Genomic DNA, 12,652 nt, shown 5'->3' with positions numbered 1-12,652 from the left:
GGGGGTTCTAAGTAATTTTCTAGCAAAAAACTGTTTTAATCTTGTAAACACCAAGTCTGAAAAACAGGCAAGGTCCTTAAAGGGGGTTGTAAATGAAAACATAATTTTTTTCCCTTAATGGCTTCCTTTACCTCAGTGCAGTCCTCCTTCCCTTACCTCATCCTTCAATGTTGCTTTTTAAATGTCCTTATTTCTTCTGAGAAATCCTCACTTCCTGTTCTGTCTGTAACTCGCCACCGTAATGCAAGGCTTTCTTCCTGTTGTGGAGAAAGCCTCTTGAGGGGGGAGGGGGAGAGCAGGAGTGTCAGGACACCCACTAACACACAGCTCCTTTCTCTATGTGCAAAGTAGAGAGCGTCCTGACCCTCCTGCTCGCCCCCTCCCTCCTCAAGAGGCTTTCTCCACACCAGGAAGAAAGCCTCGCATTATGGTGTGTAGTTACAGGCAGAAGAACAGGAAGTGAGGATTTCTCAGAAGAAATAAGGACATTTAAAATGGAAGGATGAGGTAAGTGAAGGAGGACTGCACTAAGGTAAAGGAAGCTATTTAGGGGGGAATTTTTTTTTACAGCCCACATAAAAGTGGTTAGGATCAAAAACTTTTGTTCAGCCCCCCCACCTCCCTTATTACTTATCTGAGCCCCATCTTGATCCAGTGATGTGCATTGGAGCAGTGGCTGAACCCTTTTTTTCTCTCCTCCAGTGGCTCGCACAGCAGTGTGAGCCACTGAGGAGAGAGCGGTGGGGCGGGGGGGGGGGGGGCAGTGGCAAGGACCAAGCACCAAGCCAGGCTGCTTGTGTGAATGGACAATTTACAGGAGCTGCGCTTGGGAGCAGGCCAGCTCCAGTGCCCTATAGCAAGAGGCTTGCTATTGGGGGAGGAGCCAGGACTGCCGGCGGGGGAACCAAAAAAGAGGATTGGAGCTGCTCTATGCAAAACAATTGCACAGAGTAGGTAAGTATAACATGTTTGTTATTTAAAAAGCAAAAAATACACAACCTTTTGAGACTTTCATTGCTTGCCTGTCTTTTTTGCCCCTAATGTTTTTTTTCAGGAGAAATCCGTTGTTTAGTCGGCCTAACCAGTGAAATGACCATGCCTTGCTTTGATCTAGTGCTTAGTCTAACAGTATTCATTGTCCTTTTTAGCTTATGAGCAAAAGCCCTTGTTTAGAACGCAGAATAGGAACCCTGTCACAGAAACCTCTGTAAAAGAGCCTGGAGGATTGAAGAAAGATGAGCTTCACCCACAGGTTTGCATTATTTACTTTTAGTGTTATTCACCTAATATATTTTTACAAACTAGTAAATCAAAATTTGGTCTTTTTCTTGTTTCTTTTAGGAAAATCCAGTGTTACAGCAGATGAACCCGAATCCACATGTGGCAACATCTGATAAAACATCTTGTTCACTCGCCACACAAGACACTTTAACAAAACTGACCTCTCTTCCTGCGAAAACGGATGAGACCAGCACTGTACTCTCAGCACAGCAGTATGTTTTCGCGCTGTTTACCATTTTATAAGTGCCGCGTTCATTTAGCCCACTGCCGCAACTTGTCATGTGACTCGAAAGTACAAAGTCGCGTGACAAGTCGCACCCCATAACGGCAATGGAACCATTTAATCAGTGCGACTCATATTCCTGCACTACTTTTCATGTTACTTCAACACGACTTGCATTGACTTCTGTTAGTCGTAGGAAAAGCCACAATGAAGTCACGCAGGAATGTTGGATTCAAAGTCGCGGCAGTGTGAACAAGGGCTAAAATAGCAAATCTGTACTAACTGGGCCTGAAGGCAAACTCCAGTAGTGAGATTTTTCTGTAGGGCTGCGTCATTGACATGCCCATAAGGTCACCATGAAAGCTTTTTTATATTCTTGTTACTGGATTGCTTATTTTGGGAGAGGATATTTTGCCACTGGAGGAGAGAGAGAGAGAGAGATTTTGGGCTTAGTTGGCAATTTAAAAGTAGAACTAAAGGCAAATACCCTTGGTCGCACGGGTAACTAAAGAGGTTCCTAAAAAAAAAAAAAAGATCATCTCTGATCACCTCCATGGTCCTGGAGAACTAGGGCAACGTCGTCCCTTCTGGTACAAGGGCGGAACTAAACAATTTTTTTTTTTTTTTGTATCTATTGCTTTTAAAGGTAGAGCAGAGATTTGGGGGTCTTATTCAACCCAGATCTCTCCATTAACAGGACCTGTCATCCCTTAGTTCTATTACAAGGGATGTTTTTACATTCCTTGTAATAGGGATGATCACTTGAATGCTCAGGTGCGAACACATTCATAAGTCACGCACACATATGTAACTGGTGTTCGCACCACACGTGAGGTATTGCCGCAATAATTCTAGCGCTAGATCTCCCCGTAAGTGTAAACGGGCAACCTGTAAAAACTATTTAAGCGTCAGATATTTAAATATCGTAGTTTGTCACCGTTCCATGTGTGTGCAGTTTTTAAAGAATGACATGTTTGGTATCTATTTACTCAGTGTAACATTCTTCATATTTTACACAAATTTGGTGTGTGTGTGTGTGTGTGCGCGTGTTGATTTTCACAAAATTGCGTTTGAAAATCTGCTGCACAAATGCCGTGTGACATATACGGTAATATGGCAACGGTCGCCATTTTATTCTCTAGGGTCTCTGCTTAAAAAATTGTATTAAAATGTTTGGGGTTTTCCAAGTTATTTTCTAGCAAAAAAATACCAATTTAATCTTGTAAACAAAAAGTGCCAGAAAATGCCTGGTCGGCAAGTAAAACTGTAAAGAAATTTTGATCTACTATGTTGTATAAATGAATTCTTGTATCCCAGGTGTGAAACCTCTTCCACAGAAGTAAATGGAACTGCAGGGAAAAAAGACTTCATAAAAAACACAGGTAAGAATTAAAATGCAGATAAGTTCCATGAAAGGGAGTTTATTTAATTTTTTTTTTTTTTCTCTTTTGTAAAATACAATATTTTGTAGAGAGAGTATAAAGCATATATGCACTTTACAGAGATCTTTTATTTTTATGGAAGAATGAATCCTCTGACAGAATGGCCTCTGGGTAAATAGAATCGTCAGCAGATCGGAATCACTTGGCATTCATTCATTCATTCATTAATGTTTATTTGAAGTAGTGTGGATATTTCTTTGTTTCAGATACTTGTTCTGTAGATTTTGTGGCAGATTCCCAAGCTCTTGCCAGCATCCTCTCCAACACTGAAATGAACATTACCAATTTTCGGAAAATAAGCCTGGCACAGAGAGTACCTATGCAGGGCAGAAGCTCCATGTTCAAGGGTGCTATGGTAAGATCACTTTTAAAACGTCCTTTAGACTTTTTTGGAGGCACAGTATTAAATATTCACATTTTTACTTTTAGGCCTTGTCTGGAACTCTTCTGACACAGACGGCATCACCGAAGCCTGCCTGCGGTACAAAGTCTAATGTGACAGTGCCACTTAAAGGTAAGATGACTTTTCTTTTCCAGGGGATAAAATTTGGGATTTTTTTTCATTAGCATTAAAAAATAACTTAAAGTAAAGTTATCCTTTTAACTTGGGTGTCAAACTTCATTTAATCTGGGGCCGCATCAGCATTATGGTTGCCATCGAAGGGCTCTCGTATCTATAAGACTATAGAGATCTATCCAGGGCTTTTTTTTTTTCTTCTTAGAATAAGTGCAGATACTCAACCATGACGCCCCCCCCCCCCCCCCCCCTGGTCAAACTGCATTGACCGGTGGGTGTGCCCAATTTGCAGTGGGAGGATCTTAAAGGGCCAACTAAAACTTATCTTTACCAGGAGTGCTATGTGCGGAGTTCAGGTGTACGCTATGTAAAGGTTGCGCTGTGTTCAGGGCTGCCCTGAGTACAGGGGGTAGCTTTGCAGGGTGCGCAGAGTGCAGAGGTGCTCTGTGTGCTATGTACAGGAGAAAAAGAGCAGGGGTGTAGCGTGCTTGGGGGGCCATGTGTACGAAATGTAGCATGCATTAGAGCCCTGTGTACAGGGTGTAGCCTGCAGGAGGGCACTGTGTGCGGAGAGCAGGGGTGTGCTTGGTGCAGAGTGTAGGGATACACTGTGTAGGAGTGCTCTGTATGGGGGTTTACAGGGTGCATAGTGCAGGGGTGCACTGTGTACAGGATGTGAAAAGCAGGGGAGTGCTGTGTTCAGGGTGCAGGGGGGGCGCCGTGTACACAGTATAGCAAGCAGGGTTACACTAAGTGTGGGGATGTGCTGTGTAAAGAGTGCAGGGTTCAACTTTCACAGGCTGCCCACATTTCATTTCCACCCCTCCTCAGGTCTGACTTCTGCACCACTCTCCCATCCTCCACCTCTGCACACCTTCCCCCACAGCCCTCATCTCTCCAAACCCCCCCCCCCCCCACTACCAGAATCTTCCTCGCATCTCGCCTACCTAACTCGGCTCTAGTACCTCCAAGCAGTGTAGGCAGCTCCATCTCTCCACTGTGGGTGAAGAAGGCATCTGTGAGGGCCATCCAGAGGAAAGCTGTCCTTGTAAACACAGAAGGCTACTGTTTTTACAAGTGACAGTGGAGCGGAGGTGGTCAGCCAGAAGTAGCGTAACAGAGTCCTGACAGAGTGTAAGCCCTGAGTGTGAGGGCCACGTGAAATGGCCTGGTGGCACGAATTGGGCCTACAAGTCTTGTTTGACACCCAAGTCTTCTTGATGTCCTTGCGCCTCCAAGATCTTAAAGGTTCTGACAACTGTAAGGCTCTGAATTCACGGGGAAATGAATGACAAAGAAGTAGAGCCTGGCCAGGAGAATTTCAGAGAGGTGTCTGTATTGCTCAATGTGGGCCTCGCTGTAAAGATCTAAGAGTAATGAGGACAGCGTTCAACTAGGCGGGTCCATCGGTTTTTCATAAGGTTCCAGACTGAACCACTGAGCTGGGAGTTCTGACACTGGTGCATGCTTTTCCTGGGGTGTCGCCCAGGAGGAGGCAGCAATGGCCGGAGGAGGAAATGCACACAAATGCTATTTACATATTGTGCAGAATCAGAACGCGAGAAATACGTTTTCACGAGAAAGCATATTTGTGAAGGCGCGCACATTTTAAAAACGCAAAGACTGAAAAAGTAGATGTTTAAATAGGAGTATCCATGTGCAAGGGCCCTAAAAGTCATTTTTAAATCCTATTTTATGTTTAAGATGTTGCACTGTTTGGACTTGCCTCATGTGCTACTGTGTTCTTCGTGCCCATTTGGTTTTTATTTTTCGTTTTTTTTTTTTTTTTTTTTTTTTTTTCTGGTGCTCCGATCACTTTCTCTGATTGTAATTGTGGCCTGTTGGCTTGCTTGGTCCTAGCGTAGCCAGGCTTATGTCCGTGCTTCTTGGAAGTTGACTGCACCCCCTTGTTCACATATTGTTTGTGTAACGCCTGGTTACTTCCAAATACCGGTGCTATTGAAATTTAGAGGGTGATCAGAGTGCTAATGACTCTGATTCCAATTTCAATGTTTGAGTAGGGTCTCTGTTTCAGCTTGGCTGTACTGTGGGCTCATTCTGTTGTTGCTGGGGTGTTATCGCACCCCGGGACGACAGGTGGCAGCAGTGGAGTTAAGGCTTGGGTGTCCCTTACCAGCAGCCAATTTAGGAGGGAGTGTCCTTGCTGGGAGAGGGTACTTATGGAACAGACGCCATTGAGTCTGGGTTCTTCTTCCAGTGTGGCGCCCATCTTTAGGGTGACCACATCACGGCGCCCCGACGTTATGGCCTACCTGGCCCGGGGCGTGTGTGCCATGCGGTGTTCCTGGTTCTGGGACCATGTTGGTTTGGAACATTTGAGAAGCGACGGGGACCCAGTGATCGACTGGGTTCCCACTTTTGAGGATCCCAAGCGGTATAGCTGTTCGTGGGGAGTCCGCCTGAGGAGCATCAATGAGAGGCTGGTGATCCAAAAGGATTTCAACAAACCACTGGGGATCAAGGTAGCCGGACACTGAAGGATTGATCACCTGTCAGTCGGTACCTGAGCGACGTTGAGAAGGAGATCCAGGCATAATTCACCCAAGGAGGATTGCCTCCGTATCTGCAATCAGAGAGGGCCTGTGGCAGAGGTGTCTCCCTGATGTCCATTTCAGGAGGGTCTGTGGCAGAGACTTTTCCTCAAGTCCAAGTTCATCTTAGGAGGGTCTGTGGCAGAGACTTTATCTTAAAAGGGTTCGAGTGATACTCCGGCTGCCAGGTCAGTGAGAGAGGCCTGTCCAGGTACACTAAACCCACTCAGGCAAGAGTGTTACGGAAAGTGTTACATATGGGAGTAGGACTGTTCCAGATACTACTCCTGAATCTGCTGTTCTTCTTCCAAACTCTATCCTTTCATCACCGGTTCATTATTTTTACCCGGCTGGGTAATAAAGAGCACAGAAAAGACACTTGTTGCTGACATTCCTTTACTTCTGCTATATGCACCATTCACCCCTAGGAATTCGGAAGAGCCACAAGGTAAATGTGCCACCCAAAACAAACCAGCAGCTCCTCCGGGGGTAGTGCTACATTTATGTAATATATTGTAAGTGTTCTAAGAAATCTTTATTATGTGTGAACATGATTTGCTCTAATGTGTTCCTGTTCACACCGGTGAGAATACAGGTGTGACTTGCGATTTAAAAATCCCATCTAATGTATTTCTATGGCACTGTCTTAATAGGTGAGTTTTTTTGAAATGGTGCGGGTTGAAAAAAGTTTCTGCACTACTTTTGGCCATTTCATGTGCGACTTGCATTGACATCTGTGCATGAAATTTGCACTGTCAGCTTTGAAATTGCACTGAAGTTGTGTAATTTCAAAGCCACATTTGGTGTGAATGGGGGGGGGGGGGGGGGGCTTAATGAAAGAAGCGGTTTCAGATGACAATTCCTTATGCTCATGTACTGTATGCTTGTTCACTTGATATCATCTTTTCAACAGAGCTAATGTTCAGTCCTTGTCGTGTTCCTCTGGTAACTAGTGACAAGAACTCTGGAGGGTCAGCCAGAAGAGTACTTCAGTCACAATCTACCACTATGGTTTGTATTCTGGGGTAATATGTCTGCCTTACACATCTATGTTGCTATAAATGATAGTCGCCCCTTGAACATGCAAGTTCTGCACATTTTAAATCTCGGATACCATTTGTCAAAAATTGGGTGATCCCTTCCCTTCCAGAGATTAAATGCAGGGGAATTGTCAGGTTTAAGTAGTCTCTGAATGTCCCAGGGACCCAGAGTTGTTGACATTTTACAATGTCAGATCTACAAGACCATACAATTTACAAATATTTTGGAGACATTTGAAAATATAAATAACTTAAAGGGGTTGTAAAGGTTAAAAACATTTTTTTTTTACCTTGGTGCAGTCCTCCTTCACTTACCTCATCCTTTTGATTTTGCTTTTAAATGTCCTTATTTCTTCTGAGAAATCCTCACTTCCTGTTCTTCTTCTGTCTGTAACTCCACACAGTAATGCAAGGCTTTCTCCCTGGTGTGGAGAAAGCCTCTTGAGGGGGCGAGCAGGCAAGTCAGGACGCTCTCTACTTTGCAGCTAGATAAAGGAGCTGTGTGTTAGTGGGCGTCCTGACACTCCTGCTCGCCCCCTCCCCCCTCAAGAGGCTTTCTCCACAACAGGGAGAGCCTCACATTACTGTGTGTAGTTACAGACAAAAGAACAGGAAGTGAGGATTTCTCAGAAGAAATAAGGACATTTAAATGCAAAATGGAAGGATGAGGTAAGTGAAGGAGGACTGCACTAAGGTAAAGGAAGCTATTTAGGGAAAAAAAATCTACCTTTACAACCCCTTTAATCACTTGCGAATCCATTTCCTGTTGTGTTATGGAAACCTCTGTTAAAAGTATATAGGCAGCTACTGCTGACCACGTCTCTGAAAATGCAAGTTTCTTGGCTGCTGATCTAGTGATAAAAATTCCTTGTTCTAGGTCCATTACTGTCAGGGATTCTGGGGAAAAAAAGTAACTTTGCCCACTCAGTGGTGGTAAAGCCTAAACCGTTTTTATCCTGGTACCGTCCCTACATTAAAGTAAAAAATGTTTTGGTATGTGTATCACCCCCTCACCTCCCTATACTTACCTGAGCCTGATCTCGATCCAGCGCTGTGCCTGTCTGTTGTAGCTTTCTGCTCTTCTCCCCACTCTAAAGCCTCATATATGCACAATCGGATTTCCAACGGACAAATCCGTGGAATTTTGTGCGAAGGGCTTTGGCAGTGAACTTGTTCTGCATACAGACGGCAGAACTTTTTCAGCCGACATACATGAAACTACGTGGTTTTTCTGCTCTTTAGCGCCACCCTTTTGGCAACTTCTGCTAATGTTGTCTTATGGTTAGCATTGGTTCGGAGCATGCATGTACTTTGGATTTTACTCCGGACTTGTGTACACACGATCAGATAATCTGACGGAACACATTTGTTGCCGGAGTTTGAGAGTATGACCATCCAAAGATTGTCTGAACGAGCGTACAAATGGTCGGATTATCTGACAAAAACCCTGCCATCACACTATTGTTGGAAAATCCGATCGTGTGTACGGGCCTTAACATTGGCTCCCACTGCTGTCGGTAAAATCCTGTGACAGTGGGGGGGGGTTTGGGGAGGAGTCATTGCTGTTTTTATAGGTCCTATGTAGCTGCTGTGACTGGAATTGGTATGTAAATCAAAATGTAACTTGTATAACCCAAAGGTGCTTTACATTTTGTGTCATGTTCTACATGTGTTGCAGAAGTTTTCCCAGCTATACTCGGTCACACACAAGCAACCAGTGTTTCCAAAAACTCCGAGAGCGCTGGCACTTGAGAAAGCAAATAAGTGTCTCGAGTCTGAGAAGAGCAATGTTCAGGTATGTAGAAGGAAAAAAAAAATAGGAAGGTCATGTGATGTATTTTGATACAATTCACTTATACATGCTTTCACTTTTTGTTCTAACGGCAAGCTGCTTTGTTTTTTGTATGTAGACTTCTTCAAAGTCGATTGTAAAGTGGGCCGATGAGATGTCACCGTCTTCCTTATCTGAGGTTTTAGGTGTACAAGAAACTGACATGGTGAGTATGTCTTGGAGATCACTTCTCTACAAATTGGACCTGTAACATCGGATTTAAAAATGTATCCATATTTTTATTTACATAGGCTTGTGAATGATGCATGACATTTATTTAATTTTTTTTCCAAGAACACATCTGAATATAATGCAGCTTACCAGTCATGGTTTCAATAGGTTTATTTTTTTATTTATTTTCTGGCTTTTTTCCATTTTTTAAGTGTTGATCCTGCCAGTTACACTTTGCGTCCAAGTGTGACAATGCTTACCCATTTTACTAGATCTTTGGACAAACTCCTGATTTAGAATACGATACACCCCCCCACTCTTCTCTCCATTACATGAGGGTGAGGCGTTTTTGTAGTCCACATAAGTTAACTGTGCAGAGCTGATGACACTGCTTGGTATTTCAGTACAGCAGAGGTAGGTGTTTTTGCTGTACTTTCCGTATTTTGCCCATTCCAACACTTGTAATACTGACACACAAGTCATCAACCTTTTATTTTGGGCATGAAGCAGAACATGGGTATAGGATTAGGATTTTCTACCATCTCTATCAGGTCTCTGTTCAGGATAGTGGAGCAACATTTTTTTTTTTTTTTTTATATAAATAACAAACCTGTTATACTTCCACTGTGCAGCTCGTTTTGCACAGAGTGGCCCCGAACCTGGTCTTCTGGGGTCCCTCTGAGGCTGTCTCGGCTCCCCCCCCGCAAGGACTTGGCACCTTCATGCAAGCTCGCATGGTGTTGAGTTCTTGCGGGTGCGCTCCCGTGATACAGCCGGCGGCCATAGCCGCCGACTGTATCACTCGGCCCCGGCACGCCACGTCATTGGATACCAATGGCTGCGCTGCTTTCAATCAACCAATGAATGAACCAGAAGACGACCGAGAAGCCTGCATGTTCATGGTGTGGGACTTTCGAGGTGTCAGGTAAGTAAAGGGGGGGTTTGGGGGGCCTCGAATCCGCAAATGTTTTTTCACCTTAATGCATTAAGGTGAAAACTTTTACCTTTACAACACCTTTAAATTTGGAGAAACTAAAAACTCCAACTACGTTGTGTACAGTAGAAAGATGTCATACAGCTCGGCTGTATGGGGGGCGGGGGTTGCCTATAGTTCTACTTGAAGGGACACAGGATAAAGTAATTTTGGCACATTGTGCTACCTCATTGTCTCTGAGCCTCTCTGTCCCTACCTTGTCTCGGCAGTCTGCAACAGAGGTGCAAGGACCAAATGAAATGGACTGGAGGGCTGAATTTGGCCCGTGGGCCTTGTGTTTGGCACATGAAGCCTAAAGGAAACTTAAAGGATAAGTTCACCTTTGGAAACATGTTACATGTTTCGCCTGTTTTTAGGGTGGAACATGTTCTCACTGCTGCAGCCGCTCGCTGTTCCCTCTTCTCCCTGTAACCGCAGCACAAGGAGAAGTTCCCCGTACTAGCTGTCACTTTTTGAAAACGGCGCATGCTGTGTGGGTGTGTAAATGAACTACAAGGCCCGACATCCTTTGCAGCTGTTGGCTTGTATTTGTCAATGAACTGCCATGGTTCTGTGGTAGTTCATTGAGTCTTCCTGTTTATGTGAAACTGCCTGGCCCCTACGATGTACAGGACTGCCAGTCTGCAGGAGACCTGCTTGGCTCCAGAGATGTTCTGATGCAATGCTTTCCAGGCTCCAAAAAACAGCCCATTCAAGTCGAGCGTGAAGGGGTTAAAATGTCTGTGGGCGGGGTGCACATGAATTCACGCACAGTGACGGACTGGACATTTAGCGGGGGCAGGCTCTAGACCAGGATTTCTCAAACTCTTTTCGGTCAAGGCACCCTTTTAATGTACAATCTTGAGGCACACCATTCTAAAATGTAAAAAACGTAACCAATAGTTTTACATATCGCAGCACCATCCACACACGTGAGCCACCCAACATCGGAGGTGATTTGTTCCTCTAGCTATACACACTGGTACTGGCTAGTATTCCAGTGTTTTTCTCTCCCTCCTCTTGGCTAATATGAGCCCAGTGCCAACAGAGGGGCAAACAAGAATGCTGTGCAGGCACCCAACCTCCTCATCATCCATTGATGTTATTTGGTCATTGGCGGCTGGAAGGTTGTAATGGTGCACAATGAAAACTTGTGGCTTTGTGTAATTTAAAAGGCAACCTTCATCCATCCACCCACTGCACTGTCTTGTGTACAATTTTTTTTTTTTTTTTTTTTGGCAATTTTCAAACATTTTTGCTAGGGCATCATGGTTGAAAAGGGCTGCTCCAGACTCTCATCTTTGTGTATATGTGCAAGATTTTGTGTCTAAAAGCTTGGTCTGGCTAAACCTGCTTTTAAAAGGAGTCTTCAACGCATGTCTTTTGTTGAACACCACCTTTTTTTGGGAATCCCTTGATACATTCATCAAAATGATCACTTGGTTAAAGGTGCTCCTACCGCACGACAAAAAGCTTTCTTCACCAACAGCTGCCACTTCTGCATGGGGAAAGTTGCAACAACCACCATTTTTATTCCATAAGGGGTCTGCTAAAACAATATGCAGTGGAACATTTGTTGATTACAAGCATAATCCGTTCCAGGAGACTGCTCGTAATCCAAAGCACTCGCATATCAAAAAGAGTTTCCCCCATAGAAGTCAATAGAAATTAAAATTTGTTCCGCATTGACTTCTATGGCATGCAATACTGCGAGTGGGCGGGGTGCCGGAGAGTCTCGGAAATACTTGGTTCAGCTCGGCTGAACTCTGAAACCCTTGGGAACTAAGATTTTCTGAGTATTTCATAATGGCTCCGATCGGTGCCCCGCAACTCTGGCCTAATGTGGTACTGCACACCACTGTGGCTTGAATCCTGCTTCTTTTGCGAGACCACGCTCGCCAACTGAAACAGGATTTAAAAAAAAAAAAATTGTATTGTGAAACGCTCGTAAACCGCATTACTCGCAATCCGAGTTTCCACTGTGGTATATAATGTTTGGGGGTTCTGAGTAATTTTCTAGCAAAAAAGATTTTTAAATTTAGGAGACAAGTGTCAGATTGGCCTAGGTTGCAAGGGGTTAATTGCCATAAGTAATATTCAAATAATGAATATATATATATATATATATATATATATATATATATATATATATATATATATATATAATTTATTGTGTGTGTGTGTATATTTCTCCAAAAATCTGAATGGTGCACCACATTAAGTGCTGAAAAGTGTGTGGTCCATTAATGAACCATTGAGTCCTTCCTCACAATACATACAAAATATATATGATCCTTCAAAAGGTACCATATGTGCAAGAAAAGGAAGAGTGTGGAGACCACCACCAGATGGCAGCAGTTGACAGGCGCCTCTTACCAGAAAAGTTTGACAATCGATTATAATAATCAGATGCACATATGGTAAATCTCAAGGACCAGCTTCCAATGGAGAATCAGTCGCCACTCGGCAGCAAGTTATAGTATAATACCGAAGGGTAAAAAAAAATACACTTCCATCGTGATGCCCGTTATAAAATCTATCGCCTTTTATTGCCCAGTTCTCAAGCTTCAAATAACAATCCAGTGCAGCAGGGATGAAACAGCAGACTGATGGTTCACATGG

The 12,652-nt window shown here is 43.9% G+C and overlaps 1 protein-coding gene across 2 annotated transcripts in view; it reads left to right on the top strand.

Moving 5' to 3' along the window:
- Positions 1-12,652, top strand: part of LOC120929566 (trophinin associated protein) — a 43,426-nt gene that overhangs the window by 16,207 nt on the left and 14,567 nt on the right. For both annotated transcript variants that reach the window (XM_040341158.1, XM_040341157.1), the window contains exons 6-13: positions 1,149-1,252; positions 1,342-1,493; positions 2,822-2,886; positions 3,153-3,301; positions 3,376-3,460; positions 6,929-7,026; positions 8,734-8,850; positions 8,966-9,052. In XM_040341158.1, the coding sequence (XP_040197092.1) occupies positions 1,149-1,252; positions 1,342-1,493; positions 2,822-2,886; positions 3,153-3,301; positions 3,376-3,460; positions 6,929-7,026; positions 8,734-8,850; positions 8,966-9,052 (857 nt within the window). The remainder of the gene's footprint in view (positions 1-1,148; positions 1,253-1,341; positions 1,494-2,821; positions 2,887-3,152; positions 3,302-3,375; positions 3,461-6,928; positions 7,027-8,733; positions 8,851-8,965; positions 9,053-12,652) is intronic.

Source organism: Rana temporaria, chromosome 2 (assembly GCF_905171775.1).
Source record: "Rana temporaria chromosome 2, aRanTem1.1, whole genome shotgun sequence".
Classification (NCBI taxonomy): Eukaryota; Metazoa; Chordata; class Amphibia; order Anura; family Ranidae; genus Rana; species Rana temporaria.
Note: the sequence above shows the minus strand (reverse complement) of the source record. Positions and strands in the feature narration are given on the sequence as shown.